General features: G+C 44.0%; 1 protein-coding gene across 1 annotated transcript in view; it reads right to left on the minus strand.

The window, feature by feature from the left end:
* Positions 1 to 20,934, minus strand: part of LOC144680090 (cyclic nucleotide-gated channel beta-3-like) — a 183,730-nt gene that overhangs the window by 102,174 nt on the left and 60,622 nt on the right. The window contains exons 5-6 of the mRNA XM_078541235.1: positions 14,324 to 14,512; positions 8,482 to 8,690 (exon numbers count right to left, since the gene is read on the minus strand). Coding sequence (XP_078397361.1) covers positions 8,482 to 8,690; positions 14,324 to 14,512 — 398 coding nt within the window. The remainder of the gene's footprint in view (positions 1 to 8,481; positions 8,691 to 14,323; positions 14,513 to 20,934) is intronic.

Here is a 20,934-nt window from a genome sequence, read left to right on the forward strand (position 1 = left end):
ACCCCACCCCGGCAACTCTGAGTACAGTAACAGCATTGAATCCTTCACGGCATGTATCCCTCGCTGGGTGGGCCAGCAGATATTGCCCATGCCTAGTTCACCAGGGTTGAGCTAGGATGGGTTCTGCATCTGCAGTATGTGTGACACTGTCACCCAGAGTTTAGAATGGGGGTGAAAGTCAAGGATCTGCACCTAGACATCGTGCTGGAACTGGGAAGCATGTCAAAGTCAGGGTGCTAACATGCTGGGAGGGGAACTTCCAGGTGGCGGGGCACCAATCCATCTGCTGGCCTTTGCATTCCACGTGCTTGTGCCTTATTGCTTAGCAAAGTGACACCTTGTGGTGCTTCATGTGAAGGGGGCAGCATTTGGGCAATGGAACGGGGTCAGCCCTGGCTTCTTGGGTGAGTGTGCAGCAGCTGCGGGGTAACGAAGAACTGGAGCCCTGCAATGTCCCACTCTGGCTGGGTTGGCAGGGATACAATGGGAATCCAGGTACAGGCTGGACTAATCAATGCTCTTCTCTCTTTTTCAGGAGGAGCCTGCACACAATTCCACAGAGCGGATACGAACTGGTGGAGGCCAGGCCCAGTTGGCTATCCTGGCACCTTATGAGCAGTGGGCCATGGATCTGGAGAGGCCCCCAGGTCCACCAGTGGCGGTGGGGCTGGGGTGCCATGGGGAGGTATGTTTGCCGAGCACTGAGGTCACCATGTGTGTCCCAGAAGCCATGGCATTGCTGAGTGCTCAGTGATTGAAGTTTGCAACATGGGTTGACCATTGATTATGGAAGGATGAGCGCATAATGATCCGGGGGACAGGGATGCACATTGACATTGTCTGCACTGTAACTAATCAAATGTCCTTTTTCTTCCTTTCAGCATCACTGGAGCAGGGCCGGGGGGAGGAGGCAGAGGGGCCACCTCTCGCCCCTAAGGCTCCAGAGGAAATCCACTCACCAGCGTCACACCATCTCAGCCAGGCAGGCACCAGCACAGATACTAGCACCTCGGTGGGAATTAGATCTTTGGCTAATGTCCCGGGGCATGGCGGTGAGGGCACTTCACACTCGCTTCAGATGCGGGCAGAGACAGAGAGTGCCCAAGGCGTCAGTAATTGGAGGACTGCAGGGGACCAGGTACATGCTCAGTCAGTGGCTGATGATGGGCCTCTGGAGTTGTCTGTGAGGCAGCAAACGCTGGAAGTCCAGCAGGGTACACGGGATGATCCGGCGGACATACATGAGGCTATGCGTGGCATGGTGCCTGTGCATGAGGAGTCCACACAGAGCATCACTGATGCATTGAGCCTCATAGCCGAGCACCATGCTTCCTCCATGGACAGAGTGGCAACTCTCGTGGAGAGGCTCCTCCAGGAGACCAATCAGGGCCTCCTGGGGTTGCACTTGGATCTGCAAGCCCTCACAGCGGCATTGACCTCAACTGCTCATTGCCCATGTGGGAGATGGTTTGGGCACCAAGTATCCCAGCCCAGTGCCCATCCATCTGAGCAGGGTGGTCCAAAGCGACCTCATGTCGGCGCAGCAGCTGCCTGTCATCTCTGTGGGCTCCTCTCAGGGTGCTCCGGATGAGGGCAGCAGCTCCTCCGCCGGTCTTCCAGTGACCATGGCATCTGATGAGACTGCGGCGACTGGGGAGAAGCCAGCTGTGGAACTGGCCACTCCCTCCCAGGTGGGGCCAGCACAGGCTCCACGCGCCAAAAGACGTTCACCAAGGTCGTCAAGGCCAACAGGACAGCACAGTGAGCAGGCTGTCTCAGAAGCCAATGCCAGCGAGGGGACAGCACCTAGATGTAGCACCCGTAAGAGTAAATTTAAGGCACCTTAGGCACACCACAGATTTCTCACTGGTGCTTTTATGTTGGCCTAGTAGTTTATTGAAGACTTGGTGTGATGTCCAACACCTTTTTTTTGGTTTATCAAGTTACATTTGTTCTCTCAATAAATTTTGACATATTTCCATGCCTCAGGGTGATTCCTTACTTTTGCAAGTGGACAGGAACCCATGATGTTATAAGTGAGTTGTTTGACATTGAGCTTTACTGACAAGGCCCTTAGTTAATGTTAGTATCCAGGCGGATTTAGCATTCAGGTATCGAGTATGCAGCCTGCAGCCCTGGTGTATGTTGAAGGTCCATCTGTGTTGGGCTAGCTGAATCTTTGGATTAAAGCCTCTCAGGTGTCCCTGCCTCCATGAGTATGCCCGGGTCAGCGTCTGCCCCCTCAGTGTTCTCCTGTGCGTGGTCATCCTCGGACTCACTGCTGGCCTCAACGTGTGCAGCCGGAGCAGCTGTGTCTATGTCTTCCTTGTCCACAGCGTCGCCCCTTTCCAGCGCCAGATTGTGGAGAGTGCAGCATGCAACAACTATCAGCGACACACAATCTGGGGGGTACTGCAGTGCGCCCCCTGAGCATTCCAGGCATTGGAAGCGCATCTTGAGAAGACCGATGGTTCTCTCCACCACAGCCCTTGTGGAGGCGTGGCTCCTATTGTACCGCTGCTCAGCTTCTGTTCTTGGATGGCGGAGAGGCATCATGAGCCACCTTTTGAGATGATACCCTTGTCACCCAGCAGCCATTCATCAAGCTGGGCTGGAGCACTGAAGAGCCTCGGCACCTGGGAGTGTCTGTGTATGTAAGTGTGGGAGCTGCCTGGGTACCTTGCACAGACTTGTAGAATCAGCATCCTGTGATCACACACTATCTGCACGTTCATGGAGTGGAAGCTCTTCCTGTTGACGAAGGCACCGGGCTCACCTGTTGGCGCCTTGATGGCCACATGTGTGCAGTCTATTGCAACCTGGACGCAGGGGAAGCCAGCAATGGCCGCGAAGCCTCTGGCTCACTGTGTCTGGCTGGCCTGGTCCCAGCATTAGTACTTAATGTCAAGTTTACACTGCCCATCCAACCTTACGGTTGGCGGGCAGATGAAAAGGCCAAGCGGCCTTTACATTTTTTAGGAAACCTCATCCACAAGCCGGATTTTACGAATTAAATAAAAAGTTTTTCTGAAAAATAAAAACATGTCCCATCTCATGTGACACAATCACATGAGATGGGTATGTTTCATCAAATTTTTATTACATTCATTTATTTTTTTCAAAAGCGCTTCAATCTCCCTGAGGCAGCTCTGATCCTCAGGGAGACTGAAGCGCTCTTTCGCGCGCATTCACGAAAGAGCACTGGACCCGACACTTCCTCCTCCCCCACCCGCACAGGTAGCACTACTGCTCGCATATTACGCTGGGCGGGTCTTTATTGGCCTGCCCACATAAAATGGTGGTGCGGACTTGATTGCAGGCAGTGGTTGGCTCCGCGACTGCCCCCGTCTTCTCCCGCCGAGCCCGCCCGACGGGGGAAAAATTCAGGCCTATGCTTCTTTTCACTATTGTCTCATATCTACTGAATGAATCCACCAAGTGATGGCAGTATTGCAACTGCACAAAATGGCCATAGTTGTCATAACAGCTTAATGGTGATGTGTAGTGAATGCGTTATTAAACTTGCTGGTTCCATACTGAAAGTCTTTACTGAGTTGGAACTGATTGATGTGTAATTCTTTTTACTGAATTTTAGTTTTTGTCCCATAGCTGTCATTGCTGCTCTATGATTCATTGAGACCAGATGCAATTGTAGCTGAGCAAGTGGCTTCAGTTCGCCCCTTTCCTTGACAAAGTGTCCCACCATAGCCAAAGCTTTTGATCTACTGTGCCTGCCCAGAAAAAACAAAATTTGTCTCCCATTGAGCCAGATAGGCTTTAGAGGCATGCACTCGGGGGACTTCAGGTCACAACCCATTTAGTTGGGAAAGAGATGACCAACCACTTGCGTCAACTGATTACCTGCTAAATACTTCACCAAAATAAAAGGTATGAATAGGGTCCATGGATTAACAAATAGAGTATATTGCAGAAGATTTTATTATAAACAAAATGTTTCCATTTCCTTCAGGGCGTCAAAGCTGCACATTGTTTTCTTATTTACACAGTTGTTGCTCCTTGCACATACTGAGAAAAGGCCAGCAAAAAACATTTTGACTTTAAGAATGCCCATTGTGAATGACACGTATGCCATCACATTCCTCTAGATGAGATGCTGTTTCTTGGACTTTACTCCACTGCTAAGATTGAAATGTTAGTTTTTCACTAGACCACTAAATTCAGAGCCCCTCTAAGATGTGGTTGGTGGGAAGGGAAAACTTGTTTGTTCATTTGCCTTTGGCTAACCCTGAGCACCCGTGACAGGGATTGTAAGACAATGGCTGACAAGGCTATGCTGCCCTGGCTGAAGATGAATACTTAACTGTCATTATCTTAAGTGGGAAGGTAAAGACAAAAATGAACAGACCAATGGCAAATTAGAATTATTAGAACAACTTAGGCTTTGACTTATGTTCAATTTGCATTCTTAGAAGAAAGCACTCTCTTATGCAACAAATGAGAACAAAGGAAATAGGAGCAGGTAAAGGCCATTCAGCCCCTTAAGCCTGCTCAGCCATTCTATTAGATCATGGCTGATCTTCAATGTCAATGCCATTTTCCCACACTTTTTTCCACCATTTCCCCATATCCCTTGATATCTTTGCTATCTAGGAATGTCACATATTCCAAAAATTATCTATTTTAAATTTGGAAATACTAAGTCATGTGACTGGGTTTTCTTCCCAAACACTGCCTTTTGACTGGTATGGAGGAAGAAAATGAAGGAAAATGGGACAGAAATTTACCTCAGGTCCTTTGGAGTGGATCTACTCACTGTTTGTTCACCCAATCATATGTTAATAACAGCAAGAAGATGGTGCTATGTCTGATGACTCAGTTTCCTTAGTTACTGCCCAGCTCCACCTCTGGAGAACAACATCTTAGAACAAAGGAACAGGAGAAAGCCATTCAGCCCATCGAGCCTGCTCCGTCATTCAATATGATCATGGCTGATCAAGCACTTCAATGCCTTTATCCCCATAACCCTTTACATTATTGTTAATCAGAAATCTATCAATCTCTACCTTAAGCATATTCAATAACTGAGCTTCCATGGCCCACGGGGGTAGAGAATTCACAAGCCTCTGAGTAAAGAACTTTCTCCTCATCTCGGTTCCAAGTGGCTTCTCCCTTATTTTGAAATTGTGTCCCCTGGTTCTAGGCTCCCCAACCAGGAGAAACATCTTACCTGCATCTACCCTGTCGATTTCTTTAAGCATTTTGTAGGTTTCAATGAGATCACCTCATCTGCATGAATGGCAGCAGAAGGCAGATGGTGAGTCTAATTACAAGGCCTTCCTTCGACCATCTGGTTCTCTTCAGCTGCTTCCACATCTCCTCATGTGTATTATTCGAAGCAGTGGCAACTTACAAATTAATATTACTGGTGCCAAACCTAATGCTATTTCCATATCTCAGTCAACTTTGCAGTCACTGGATGGTAATTAGGGGCAGAATGCGGAATCTTGAAAATCTGAGTCAGTTATTTTTCCAACTTCCTCAAGGAATGTCCTCAGTCAAAGTGGAACATACATCTCATCAAATATTTTAATATCAAAGTAATTTTATTCTATTTTTGCCCAATGTGTGTCAGCTGGCTTAGTTGGTAGCACTCTCCCCTCAAATCACAAGGCTCTGCATTCAAATCACTCACCAGGGCTTGAGCATGAAAATCAAGCCTGAGTACTGAGGGAGTGCGACACTGTCAAAAGTATCGTCTTTCAGATGCAGCAAATGCAGTAAGACCTGGACAATATCCAGGCTTGGGCTGACAAGTGGCAGGTAACATTTGCGCCACACAAGTGCCAGGCAATGACCATCTCCAACAAGAGAGAATCGAACCATCACCCCTTGACATTCAATGGCTATTACCATTGCTGATTCCCCCACTTTCAACATCCTGGGGGTTACCATTGACCAGAAACTGAACTGGACTAGCCATATAAATACTGTGCCTACAAGGGCAGGTTAGAGGATAGGAATCCTGTGGCAAGTAACTCACCTCCTGCCTCCCCAAAGCCTGTCCACCATCCACAAGGCACAAGTCAGAGTGTGATGGAATACTCCCCACTTGCCTGGATGAGTGCAGCTCCAACAACACTCAAGAAGCTTGACACCATCCAGGCCAAAGCAGCCCGCTTGATTGGCACCACATCCACAAACATTCACTCCCTCCACCACTGCAGGAACTCACTGAGGCTCCTTCGACAGTATCTTCCAAACCCACGACCACGACCATCTAGAAGGATAAGGGCAGCAGATAGATGGGAACATCACCAGCTGGAAGTTCCCCTCCAAGCCACTCACCATCCTGATTTAGAAATATATTGCCGTTCCTCCACTGTCGCTGGGTCAAGATCCTGGAACTCCCTTCCTCACAGCACTGTGTGTGTACCTACACCACATGGACTGCAACAGTTCAAGAAGGCAGCTCAGCATCTCTCAAGGGCAATTAGGGATGGGCAATAAATGCTCGACTAGCCAGTGATGCCCATATCCCATGAAAGAATTTTAAAAATGGCTGTGTATGCCTCAGTGGATATAAAAGATCCCATGGCGATGTTTTGAAGAAGTGCAGGGGAACTACCCTCAGTGTCCTGACCAATAATTATTCGTTTATCAACATCACAAGAAACAAGCTCTCTGGCCATTGTCACATTGCTACTTGCAGGAGTTTGCTGTGTGCAATTTGGCTGCTGCATTTCCCATATTACAATAGTGACTACACTTCAAAAATACTTCATTGACTGTAAAGGGCTTTGAGATGTCTGGTAGTTGTGAAAAGTGCTACATGCGTGCAAGTCTTTCTTTCTAATCCTTAAGCAGCTGCATTAATTGGATATCTCTCCCACAACAACAGCTTATGTTTATATAGCACTTTTAACATAATAAAACATCCTAAGGTGCTTCACTGGAGCACTATAAAGTAAAGCTTGACACAGCGCAATAAGGGATATTAGGGCAGATGACAAAGCTTGGTCAAAGGGATACATTTTAAGGAGTATCTTAAAGGAGGCAAAAAACGGATACAGAGATTTAGGAAGGGAATTCCAGAGTTTAGGGCCTAAGCAGCTGAAGACATGGTGGATTGATTAAAATTGGGGATAGTCAAGTGGCCAAAATTAGGAGTGCAGGTATCTTGGAAGGTTTTAATGAAAGGTCTTTGATCTGAAATGTCAATTTTGTTTCTCTCGCCATTGATGCTGTCTGACCTACTGAGTATTTCTAGCATTTTCTGTTTTTGTTATCTCAGAGGGTTGTGGGGTTGGAGGAGATTAGATAGGGAAAGGGTAGACCTCAGGAGGACTTTGGAAACAGGATGAAAATTCTATAATTGAGCTGTTACTTGATAGGGAGACATTATCAATCAGTGAACACATGGATGAGGGGTGAACTCGTGTGAGATAAGGTGTAAGGTTAGAGGCAGCAGAGTTTTTGCTGAACTCAAATTTACAGAGGGTAGAATGGGGGAGGTCATCCAGCGGTGCATTGACGTAGTTGAGTCTAGAGGTAACAAAGGCATGGTTGAGGGTTTCAGCAGCAGATGTGCTGAGGGAGGGGCAGAGTAGAGCAATATTACAGAAGTGGAAATAGATCGTTTTAACAATGGTATCCATATATGGCCAGAAGCTCATCTCAAAGTCAAATACGACACCAAAGTTGGGAACAGTCTGGCCCCACACAGTGGAATATTTTAAATGAAATACTGCTGGGAGCCCTCTCTGAATACATAATTAACTCAAGCCCCATCAAAGTTGACCCTGGAGCATTTCCCACTTTCAGCAGCTATCCTGACAATGAGGGATACTAAGGCCATTCCTCTCCATACATTTTTTTTATTTCCTTCTCTTTTTGCAACCCTCCTTTAAAGGTACTTACAAAAGCTGAAATGTAGCTCTAGGCCACAGAAGTCCTCCAGAAGCTCCCCTTAATCTTTATGTCTTAGCTTTGGCAATGAATGTTGGCAGGTTGTTCGACTGTGTAGGGCATCATTGTTTAAATGAATGGAAAAATCATTTGGGGTCTATTACCTCAATTCCTCAATCTGTCCATGTGCTTCTTAAAAATTCATTCATGGGATATTGGCATCGTTGGCAAAGGTGGCATTGATTTCCTATCCCTACTTACCCTTGAGAAGATGGGGGCAAACCTTCTTTAAGTGCTGCAGTTCTTTAATGACCAAGTGCAAAAGGGGAAATATGTTCCATGCACTTTCCAGCACTTATCACCAGGTGGCAATCAGGACCAGGAATTCTGATTTAATTTTGCCTTTCCTACCGCAGGGACAGTGAAGCCAATTGGAACACTTCCACTTCTGCCCAAAACAAGACCAACTAATTCAACAGAATCTGGTGAAAAAATAAGGGATCTTCCATTTCGATATGGCACATCAGTGGTGCATTTAGAGCTTCTGCTCCTTCTTCATCAAAACATGATCAGTTGCATGATTATTTGAAATTGGCTGATGAAAGAGAAACTTACTATTATGTCTCCTTGTTTAATGAACTGCAGTCGGACCTGGAATACTGACATATCAAGTAGATAGATGAAGTCGCATATATAATCAATGGTTAACCAGAAGGCAAGAGTCTCTGGCTTCTGATAGTTGAAAGTCCAGCGCAGAGGAATAAACCAGCAGCTCCAGTTCCACGCTAGTACCACAAAAAACAGCCACAGCACGTAAAGCCGATCTGAAACATAGTATTTCATAATTATAATACAATATCAGGAATAAACATTTCCACACAGTATAAATATTTTCAAACCATTTAATGTTTAAATTAAAGCTATGACAATGATGTTTCACAAGCTAATTTTTTTTGCATGTTGTAGGCTCAGTGAATCTACAGACTCTGATTTTCAATTTCAATGCCATTGTCTAACCCAGCCTACAGATGGTGCTTGAACCATAGTGTAAATAACAGTATATATAAGCATATTTTCTTCCTTTGGGAAAAAAATTAAAGTTCAGATATTTCAGTTTGTGAGTAGTACCTGTATATCAAACTGTTGGCGGGCAGACGAAAACGCCAAGCGGCCTTTGCACATTTTTGGAAACCTCATCCATAGATGAGGTTTCCAAAAGCAAATATAAAAATATAAAAACTTTCATTTTTCATTAATAACATGAGGGGACATGTTTCATTACATTTTTATTTATTTATTTTCCTATATCTTCATCTCCTTGAGGCAGCTCCATGCCTCAGGGAGATTATGTAGTGCACTCGTGCACAGGCACAAAGTTCGCTCTCGGCCCACTTGCCCTCCTCCCCCGCCCACACATGGCAGTGCTGAGTACTGCCACTCATGTTTCACACTGGGCTGCCCTGAATTGGCCCGCCAGTGTGAAATTGCCTTCCGGGCCCGATCGTGGGCTGCGGTCAGCTTCCCAGCCGCCCCTGCTCGCCCCGCCAAGGTTGCACGATAAGGGTAAAATTCTGCACCAAGTCTCAGCCTAAACATGAATTTTGAAGTTTAAAAAAAGAGGTTTTCTTATATGATGGATTGACTTATATGCCATGATCTGCGGTATCTGTATTTTGGAGTAGAGCTGTTTCAGAATAAATAGAGCTATACAGTGAAGGAAGTTGAAGATAGAGGCAATGGGAGTTTTCAACATCCAAAATACTTTTATTTTAGATCAAGGTTAGATAGAATCTGATAGAATGCATGACAAACAAGATGGTCCTTTTGGGACCATAAAATGGCCAACTAAACTAGTTTCTAGACTCTTTGGACCTGGAAGGCCCTGAAAGGGTGTGAGAAATAAAAACCATGATTTAAGGTAATGTTGAAATGGAACCACAAATACTCTGCTTTGTATATGTGTGTCAGCTGTGGCTCAGTCTTTAGCACACCCACATCTGAATCACAATATTCTGGGTTCAAGTCCAACTCCAGGACTTGAGCACAAAAATCAAGGTTGACACTCTAGTGCAGTACTGAGGGAGCATTACAGTCAGAGGTTGCATCTTTCAGATGAGATGTTAAACTGAAGCCCATCTGTCCACTCAGATGGATGTAAAGGATTCCATGGCCCTATTTTGAAGAAGAGCAGGGAGATATCCCCAGTATCCTGGCCGATAATTATCCCACAATCAACATCACTAAAGAAGATTATCTAATCATTAACACACTGCTTTCTGTGCGTTTTTGCTGTGTGCAAATCAGTTGCTATGGCTCCTACATTACAACAGTGACTTCGCTTCAAAAAGTAATCCATTGGCTCTAAAGTGCTCTGAGACGTCCGGTGGGGTAGGGTGGGGTGGGGTGGTATGAGAAGTGCTATATAAATGCATGTCTTTCTTTTTTTCTCTATTTGTTACTGCATTCAAATTTTCAACCTGGCACCTTAAAGTAAAGAAATCATACTAAACATTGCACGACCATTATTAAGGGAAGGGGTTTATTTCCATGGGGACTCTCCCGCATGCTCACTTTGGCAGAAGAGCCATTGCTTTCCCAGGGTTTCTGCAAGCCTTTTACTGAAGTTATGGCAGACTATCGGGAGAGTCCCAATGAAATTCACCCCCAGTTTTCTTCTAAAATTTGTGTTATGCATGCCATTATAGTCCAGGAAAACTAATTCATTATTATATAAGTCAACACAGTCATCTCATTCCACTCGTAGAAAATAATAGCAGGCTAAGTAATGCAAAATAAGGATGTAACATAATGACACCCCCAACAATTTTTGGTCAATAGCTGAAGTCTACAATGGTAAGGAACTCATTAAAGGCTGTTGAGGAGCTGAGCAAGTGATGCATGTACTCTGATATGTTGCAAATTCATGCTAATTTCTCTTGATTTGTGGATCATTGAACATAAATGCCTTAATCAATTATCCATATCATTATTTCTAAAGGTAATAATAAATTGGTAATATGTATTTATGTAAATGTACCTGCTTTTGTACCTACAAATGATGGCACTGGAAGGACTGTGGCACACCCTGAACCAGAACAGCATAGTATAACAAAGCACCTATCATCACTACTTGCACTTGTACTTAGTATCAACATATTATTTTTTCATTTGTTCCTGGGATGTAGGTGTCGCTGGCTGGGACAGCATTTATTGTCCATCTCTAATTGCCCTTGAGAAGGTGGTGGTGAGCTGCCATCTTGAACCATTGCAATCCATATAGTGCTTTGTAAGAGGTCATTGACCGGGGGATGCAGAAGGAATTTTGACCCCGGAACAAAAGGGCATTGTTAAACTGTTTAGCATTATTAAATACTGATATTTGTACTGTATCACCCATTACTGTGCCCTATTATAATAACTAATTAACAAAGGCCAGGGCATAAGTTGCTGAACTAATTAGATCACAGTGAATTGTGGACACAATGGATGAAGTCACCCAACAACTGATTAGATGACTGTGGTCACTCAAAACCCAGCCTACATGAAGAAAGGAACCTAGCAGCAAAGAAGGGTATTAGACCTGACAGCTTTAAGCCAATGGAGGAAAAAGACAAGAGAAAGGGAGAGAATGGGAGAAGAAAAGAAGATAGAAGACAGCTGATCTGCAGACAGATGCAGGAAGAGGAGTTTGGCTGGTCACTTCACTGACGGAAGACCGACTAGGTGGGTGCTGGTGAGCACTCCTGGACACTGTAAGAAAACTTTGTTTATTGTAGTTTTACTCCAGAACACTGTGAATGGGTTTGCAACCAAATTCTGGTATCGGCATCTCATCTTGTAATTCTAGTATTTAAGAACTAAAAAAGGGGAATTGAACAGTTACATGTCAGGAACGTGTAATCCAGGGGATTTGGCCACACATCAGGGATGCGTTACCCACAGAGGGGTACGGCAATTCGCCCCACTGCATGTATACCTATAGTACTCTTAGGTAGAGATTTTGACATGGCAATGATGGAGGAACAGTGATAAATTTCCAAGCTTAGAGTAGTGTGTGAATTGGAATGGAATGTGCAACCGTCAATGTTCCCATGTCCCTGCTGCCTTTGTTCTCCTTGGTAGTAATGGTCATAGGCTTAGAAAGTGCTGTTGAAGAAGCTTTGGCACGTTGCTACATTACTTCTTGTAAATGGTACACACTCCAGCCATTCTGCAATGGTGGTGGATGGATTGAATATTTAAGGTGTTGGATGAGGTCCAATCAAGTGGGCTGCTTTGTCCAGGATGGAATCAAGTTTCTTGAATGTTATTGCACTGCACTCATGCAGTCAAGCGGAGAGTATGCCATTACACTCCTGACATGTTCCTTGTAGATGGTGGACAGGCTTTGGAGAGTCAGGAAGTGAATGGCTTCTCAGAGAATTCCCGGCCTCTGACCTTCTCTTGTAGTCACAGTATTTATCTGGCTGGTCCAGTTAAATTTCTAGTCACTGTTGGCCCCCAGGATGTTGATGGTAGGGGACTTGGAGGTGGTAAAGGCTAAGTTGTCAAGAAGAGGTAGTTAGATTCTTCTAGGACATGGTAATCACCTGGTACTTGTGTGGTGCAAATGTTACCTGCCACTTATCAGTGCAAACTGAATGTTGTCCAGGTCTTGCTGGATGCTGGTATGGACTGCTTCATTATCTCAGGAGTTGTGAATGGTACAGAAAAATGTGCATTCTTCACTGTGCACCCTGCCTCTGTCCTTATGATGGAGGAAAAGTCACTGATGAAGCAGCTGAAGATGGTTTGACCTATGACATTGCCTTGAGGAACTCCTGCAGCAATGTCCTGGAACAGAGATGTTTAGCATCCAACAACTATCTTCCTTCGTGCAGGAAAATTATGCTCATGGGAGCCAAGAAAGCTTCATTTTCAGTTTTGAATTCTGCAAATTTGGTTATTTCTAAACTTAATGATAGTGTTACAACCAGGTGAGGAGGATCAAATAGTTCCCCTCTTTGTCCTCTCTTTGTTTGGCCACAGCAGGTTTTGTTAATTGTCAAGGATATACTTGCCAATTCAATGAGTACTTAACTGTTTACATGCTGTGATTATAAAAGAACCATTAGGACAGGTTAACAAAGAAAGAAGTTAGCTTTATTATACGTAAACCGATCTAAGTAAAATAATAAAATATACACTCACACATACACACAAGTACAGATTATAGCAGGGGGAGGATGGTTTGGCCAAATTAGAGCCAATAAAAAAGTAAAAAAGTTTGTAGTTTTTGGTGACTTAGCTGGCTTCAGATTGAATTCGATGCTCTTGATGCTTCCAATTTAAAGATGTAGCTGATGGAGTTAGTTGTTCTTCTGGAGACAGTAGCGCTGTTTTGGGTTCTTTTAAGAAATCTCTGTCAGCATCATGGCATCCCTGAATGATCAGTCAGCAAGCAGGTCTCGAAACGTACCAGGTGGGTTGGAGAAAAAGAACAGTGACACTCACTTGGGTCTTCTCCCTAAGCTGCTTGTCCTCAGTTCTGCTGAGGAAACATGTGCTTAAAACATACAAAAGGTTGACTTGTCATGTGACATTCCTTCTCCAACTGCAAGAGGGATTAAAATAATAGAAACATTGTCTTTGTATTGCAAAGGTGACTTGATTAGCTCATGTCTTGAAGCTAACAGCCAGGGTGCCATTATCCAAGCAACTAGTCTTAATGGTTCATCTCCAGCAGTTGAATACCTCAGTTGATTGCCATAGATGCCTTGCTAATGAGACAGGAGATGTGAGTCCTTCACACTCCCTGAAGTCATTTTCTTTGATGGGTTTTGCAGGTCAACTGACACCACTCCAATGAATTGGAATGTGGAATGTATAGTAATGAAAATTGGGGTGAGTCATCTTGGGCTGTGAGTTCAAGACACTTTAGTCTCTGTATTTTAAAAAAGGTATGTTTTTTAAAAGTTCAATTCAGGTTTCTAGCCAGTGGTTTAGAAATCATTAGTTGACATAAAGCATTTCTTCATGACAATGGAATCCTAATCCCACTGGTGAGGGTGAGTCTTCTCAACGTTGCCAGAAAATATTTATTTATTCCTCCACTATACTATAAGAAAGCTAAATAAAAATCATGAGTATTGCTACAAAATAGAAGTAGACACCCTGCAATTGAAACTGTCCATCAAGTTAACCAAGCAAAACAAATATATACTGCATTATTAGACCACCTGGGTTATGATTTTCCCTTCTCCCACATCAAACTACAATTGAGAGAAGTCCAAGTTCTTCACTAGATCACCAAATATGCCTCCATAAGACTGCAGAATCAAATGCCTCCCACTAGAAGGAAATGTAAATTTTGGCAAGATTCACTTCTTCATGAATCAGACAAAATGGGGCACCTAATTCTAAATTTGATTCATCGTTCAGTCTACACTGATAAAACTGTGGATTAACAACAAATTACCTGTGTACATATCAATGCTTTCAGGGACTCTTAACTTTTGTATGAACTTTTTGATTGGAGGCCTCTCGAATTGGCAGCAAATCATGTCACAGTAATGCTCTTCTTCAGATTTGATCCCATCATCTTTTATTTCTTCTTGTTTTACTTCCTTTTTGTCTTCTTTTGGTGGAGGAAGATTCTTGACTGGAGCTAAGCAGAAGAGAAATATATATTATATATATTTATATATATATACATCTATTAAATGGTGTTTGCTATATCTTACCAAACCGATGAGATGTTTTATGCTTCAATCTAACTTAAAAATAACTGCAAAATTCCTGATTAACCTCCAATGACAATGCTTATAGACAGAAATGTGAAATGTAATCTTGCAATGTTAATCAGACTAATTAGAAATAATCAGCTACTAGTGGATTTCTAGTAGCTTGCAGATAACATTTTAAAGACATTCAATCCATAAATTAATTGTAGGGCTGCTTCTTGATGACCTTATGCAAGAAATCAGCTAATTGTAATTAAATGTTCAGCACTTTTATCATAGATTTCATTAAATTCTAGGAGGACCAGTCTATCAAAGAGTGGATTATCAAATACCAGCTGCTTTTAGAAGACTGGAGGTTATTTTCAAAACTTTCCTACAAGTGGGTGAAAAGAATGGTGGGTGCAGATAAGAGGCAGAGTTCTCCCTTTCAGCACAAAAGCAAAATATTGCAGATGCTGGAAATGTAAAATAGAAACAGAAACTGCTAGCAATACTCCGCAGTTCTGGCTGTTTTTGTGGTGAGAGAAGAATAGTTCAGCTTGATAGGTTTCATCAGAACTATAAACTAAGGGCTAAAAATTGGATTGCTTCTGTTTAAAATTGGGGGTTGCAATTTATGATTAGCCCATTGTGCAGTCCTGTTGAGACAGATAACACTAAAACTTTAAGCCACCTCCTCATTTGAATGATTGTAAAGTTCAGCACAGCAGGATCTGTGCTTCTGGCTGGCTGAACACTCAACTGGGGACCAGCAACTTACATGGCTAGCACATGTTTCAGCTAGCCTACGTCTCTTAAAGGCAGCTTCCCACTCTTAAAAGAGAACTGCATTCATTTCACTGAAGCTACTGCAGTGTAGTGCAAGTGGCTGTAAGGAGAAAGACAACATGTGGAGCAATTGACAACAGTCCAAGCTCCAGGCTTTTGATGTGGTAAGCACACATGGTATCCTGCATTGAGGAAGTGGTGACCTTCATGGAGAACCAAATCCAGCAAACCACACAGTGGATGCCGAAGGTGCATTCGGACCTGCTTGCCATTGCATCCTTCATGAGCTCAGCAATGGCTCGGTGAGAGGGATACGAGATGTCTGAAATCGTCATCAGGTCCTCAAACTCCTCAGGTTAGTAGGGAAGGACAAATATGTCCTAAAAGGGAAGAGGAGTGGCTGTCTGAAGCATCTGGGGGATTCCTCTCAGAGAGTTCCTAGAATGGGTGGTGGTTTTACATCCCCTCTGACAATCACATTAACATTTCAGAAAGCTGCGATAACAAAGACAGCTCCTGCACCTGTGCAGGAGGTCCCCAGTGTGTTGGGGCCCTCAATGCCTCAGGCAAACAGAGAACAACTGTCACACTCATTGAAGACCACAGAGCAGAAAGGTCAGCAGCCTGCCTCCACCTCAGCTGACAACTGCAAGTGCTTGAGAATGTCCAGCTAGCTGCACTTGCATTTCATAGAGTGGAACCCATTGCGATTACGGTACATCTCCTCATTTACATGTGGGGTTGCAGTACCACATGTTGTGCTGCCCATGATTCCTTGCAGCATTGGGGATCCCATTACCCTGTTAAAGCCATGTGCCCGCTCTTGTTTCTCTTTGGTTAGAGGGAAGATGATGAAGGCTCCTCTCCTGTCATACAGAGACTCCATCACCTCTCAGGTGCAGCGAAGGTTGGCAAACTGGGAAATATTAGCAATATCGTCTGGTCTCACCTGGAATTATCCAGTTGCGTAGAGGTTTCAAGCTATAGTGACCTTGAAGGCAACTAGCAGTGCTATGAGGTTGCAGGTCATGTTGAAGGAAGTGGTGCAGTTCCGTAGCTACCTCTTTGGTGAATTGCAGGTGCCTCAGGAATTGCTCCTGGTCAAAGTGGAGGTAGGAGAAGTGCTCCCTGAAGGTGCTTGGTGGGGAGGGCCTTCTGTGGAGAACTCTCCTCCTCCTCCCTCTGGGCACGGCTTCCCTCTCAGCAGCCTCAACTCCATCTCCTTGTCATATTGCAGACCAAGACGGACTGCAAGTAAAGCCCCCATTACTTCAGCAGGCTTTCTCTACATAGAAAACTTCTCTGACTCCCCCACTGGAACAATTTCCACCATCTGCCCTGCACTGCGCACCCCACCCCATCCTGCCCCCGTCCCCGCCCCCCACACTCCACCCCATCAGGATGCAGCTACGCTATCTCTAAAACCCAGCAGGGCTCCAAAACTCATCCGATACTTTAACATTGCAAAATTAAAAGTAAGTCAAAAGCACCTTACCTGCAAGTTGGATGGCTGGACCATTTAAATAATGCTAGTGAGGGGCCTCTCATGCAGCTAAAGGCATGAGTGCTTGTTCAGCTGGGGTGTTTAGGATATGGTGTTCACTGGAACAGCGGAGTCCAAATTGGCAAAGGTTTTGTCAAATCAGCAATTGAACAATGGATAGTTGAACTCAAGAAGTACCTTGATGCTTTGCGTAGTGTTGTTGTTGGAGAGAAAGTTCCACAGCATTGGTGTGCATTTAGATGCCTTTAACTAAGTAAAACATCCCAAGGCACTTCACAGGAGTGTTATCAAACAAAATTTCACAGCAAGAATAAATAGAGTCCAAGGAAGAAGAGTCATCTGAAACCATGAGCTAGAACAGAGGATTCATAGAGGACACTGAGTTGTGTTAAGAATAAGTTTTGTGAAAGCGTAAAATAGTAAGGGAGACTGTGAAGAAACATGCCTCAGAGAAGATAGAAGATAAAAAGGATAAGGCAGCTTTATTACAATGCATAACTGACAAAGCATAACAGGCATTTTTATTAAACACATTTGGTCTTATAATGAATGCACAAATCAATGATTAAAGTCAGATGGAGTCTTGCAGACCTGTGGAATCAAACATGGGAACTTAGTTCACTTGCACTCTCCAATCTGATCCCTACCTTGCTCACTTTCAGGACATTCACTTTCTCATTTGATCCCTCCCTTCCAAAGTGACGAAAGGCTCCAGCCTCATGCTTTCCTGGCCCAGTGAAGGCTGCCTCAAGAATTCGGATTCTGCCACCCATCCATGCTGGCCTCTTTGTAAGTTTCCTACCTGTTGCTCTGTCCCAAGTGCTTTCAAGTCTGTTCCAGATGCTCACCACCCAGCCTTCCACCCAACAATTCATACTATGTTCCGAGAGATGTCCCACTGCAGCGTTTGCAGGTACCAATTGCCATACCGTAGTCTCTCACAAATTGCTGTTCATTACATGGCCAAATGGTTTCACACAGTTTCACAGGCAATAGAATTGAAACTGTGTACATGAAAGTGGGAGTGGGCACATTGAGAGGCTTATTCAGACTCAGAGAAATGGTATCTGGAGCAGCATTGTATGCCAGGTAGGGGATTCTGGATTGTACTTGTGTTATGATCAAATGTGATTTGTTCTTAGAATTTGAAGCAAACACTTCTTGTCAAGATATAAATTATTTTAATGCTGCCAGTGAATCTCCAGTGATATTGTTCACAGTTAGTCACAGGAATTGGTTTGACTTTGAGCTGTGTTTATTGTGCTTATCATAGAAGAAAAAGCAAAAAGAATTGGCAAATGGAGTCGAGTAATTCAAGCCACAGTGCCAGTGGGAGGATTTAATAGCAGGTGTTACAGTGTAACCTATTACATGTAATAAAAATGGGCAATACTGTTAATACTCTTAATGTATTATGCAATGCCACAGAGGCATTATAAATGTCACAAAGCATGACTATATCATGACCACACAAAATGGGAGTGTGAAATAAGAAGACTCAGGGACTTACCTGTCACTTTTGATAATTGAACACTGACCATGCTATTATTTGGATAGAGTTCTAGACATTTACACACTGAAGGAGACCATTTGGCCTATAGTGTCCATGCCAGTCAACAAAGATCTGACTACACTAATCCCATTTTCCAGCACTTGGTACATTGCCCTGGAGGCTATGGCAATGCAAGTGAATATATAAATACTTCTTAAGTGTTACAATAGTTTCTGACTCAACCTTTCAGGCATACTCCCACCACCCTCCGGGGGAAAAGATTTCTCCACAACTCCCCTCTTAATCTTCTACTTCTCACCTTAAATCTATGCTCCCTGGTTATTGACCCCTCTACTAATGGAAAAAGTGCCTTCCTATCCACCCTAACTATGTCCCGCATGATCTTATACACCTCTATCAGGTCCTATCTCAACCTTTGCTGCTCCAAGGAAAACAACCCCAGCCTATCTAATCTTTCCTCATAGTTCAGACCTTCCAGCCCAGACAGCAACTTGGTAAATCTCCTCTGGACCCTCTCTAGTGCAATCACATTCCTCATATAATGTGGTGACCAGAACTGAATGCAGTACTCCAGTTATGGCCGAACCAGCGTTTTACACAGTTCCAGCATAACCTCCCTGCTCTTGTATTCTATGCCTCGGCTAATAAAGGCAAGTAAATCATATGCTTTCTTGACCGCCTTATCTACCTGCCCTGCTACCTTCAGGGATCTACAGAATCACACACCAAGGTCTCTCTGATCTTCAGTATTTTCTAGAGTCCTACCATTCATAGTCTAATCCCTTGCCTTGTTAGCCCTCCCTGAGTGCATTACCTCACTCTTTTTTGGGTTGAATTCCATTTGCCACTGCTCTACTCACCTGACCAGTACATTGATATCCTCCTGCAGTTTATGGCTATCATCCTCACTATTTACCACCCTACCAATTTTTGTGTCATCTGCCAACTTCTTGATCATGCCCCCTACATTTAATTCAAATCATTTATGTACAGCACAAACAGCAAGGGTTCCAGCACTGAGCCCTGTGGAATCTCACTGGAAACAGACTTCCAATCAGAGAAACATCCCCCTACCATTATCCTCTGCTTCCTGCCTCTCAGCCAATTTTGGATCCAATGTGCCATTTTGCCTTGGATCCCATGGGCTCTTTCTTTCTTGACCAGACGCCATGAGGGACCTTATCAAAAGCCTTGCTAAAGTCCAAGTAGACCACATCAAATGCATTTCCCTCATCAACACAAATTTGTCAAACATGACCTTCCCTTAACAAATCCATGCTGATTATCCTTGATTAATCCGTGTCTCTCCAAGTGCAGTCCCTTATTCTGTCCCTTAGAATTCTTTCTAGTAACTTCCCCACCACCGAGGTTAGACTGACTGGCCTGTAATTTTCTAGTCTATCCCTTCCCCCCTTTTTTAATAATGGGACAATGTTAGCAGTCCTCCAGTCCTCTGACACCACACTTGTGGCCAGAGAGGATTTGAGAATTACTGCCAGGGCCCCTGATATCTCTTCCTTTGCCTCCCTCAACAGCCTAGGATACATCTCATCCGGGCCTGTGGATTTATCCACTTTTAAGGCTGCTAAACCCTGCTAGTACCGCCTCTCTCTGTGTTAATTTCCTCTAATATTTCACAGTCCTCCACCCTGATGTCTATACCTGCATTGTCTTTTTTCATTGTGAAGACCGACGCAAAGCATTCATTGAGAACTTCACCCCAGTCTTTGCGGTCCACACACAGATTACCTCTATGGCCCCTAATTGGCCCCTACTCTTTCCCTAGTTATTCTCTTGCTCTACATATTTAAAAACCCCCTTTGGGTTTTCCTTTATTCTACCCACCAATGCTTTCTCATGCACTCTCTTTGTTTTCCTAATTTCCTTTTTAAGATCCCCTCTGCATTTTTTATACTCCTCTAGGGACTCTTCCATATTAAGCCCTCGATATCTGCCATAAGCTTCTCTTTTTTTCTTAATCCTATCCTTTATTTCCCTTGACATCAAGGGTTTTCCAGACTTGGTTCCCCCCTTTGTCTTTACGGGAACATATTTGCCCTGTACTCCCGCTATTTCCTCTTTGAATGCCTCCCACTGCTCTGACACAGTTTTATCTGCAAGTAGTTGCTCCCAGTCCACTTGGATCAAATCGCATCTCATTTTAGTAAAATTAGCCTCTCTCCAGTTTAGAACTTTTATTCCCGGCTCAATCTTATCCTTTTCCATAACTATCCTAAATCTAACTGAGTTATGGTCACTATCTTCAAAATGCTTCTCTGCTGATACGCCTTCCGCCTCCTTGGGCTAATTTTTGAATATTAGGTCCAGAACTGCCCCTCTCTTGTAGGGCTTTCTACGTACTGACTAAAGAATTTCTCCTGGATGCAACTTAACAATTTTGCTCCCTCTCTACCTTGCACACTCAAACTATCCCAGTTAATATTTGGGTAGTTAAAATCCCCTAGTATTACTGCCTTATTATTCTTACACTTCTTTAAAATTTGACTGCCTATTTGATCCTCTATCCCTCCCTGACTGTTTGGGGGCCTATAGTACACACC

The sequence above is a fragment of the Cetorhinus maximus genome, chromosome 4, assembly GCF_964194155.1.
Source record: "Cetorhinus maximus chromosome 4, sCetMax3.hap1.1, whole genome shotgun sequence".
In the NCBI taxonomy this organism is placed as follows: domain Eukaryota; kingdom Metazoa; phylum Chordata; class Chondrichthyes; order Lamniformes; family Cetorhinidae; genus Cetorhinus; species Cetorhinus maximus.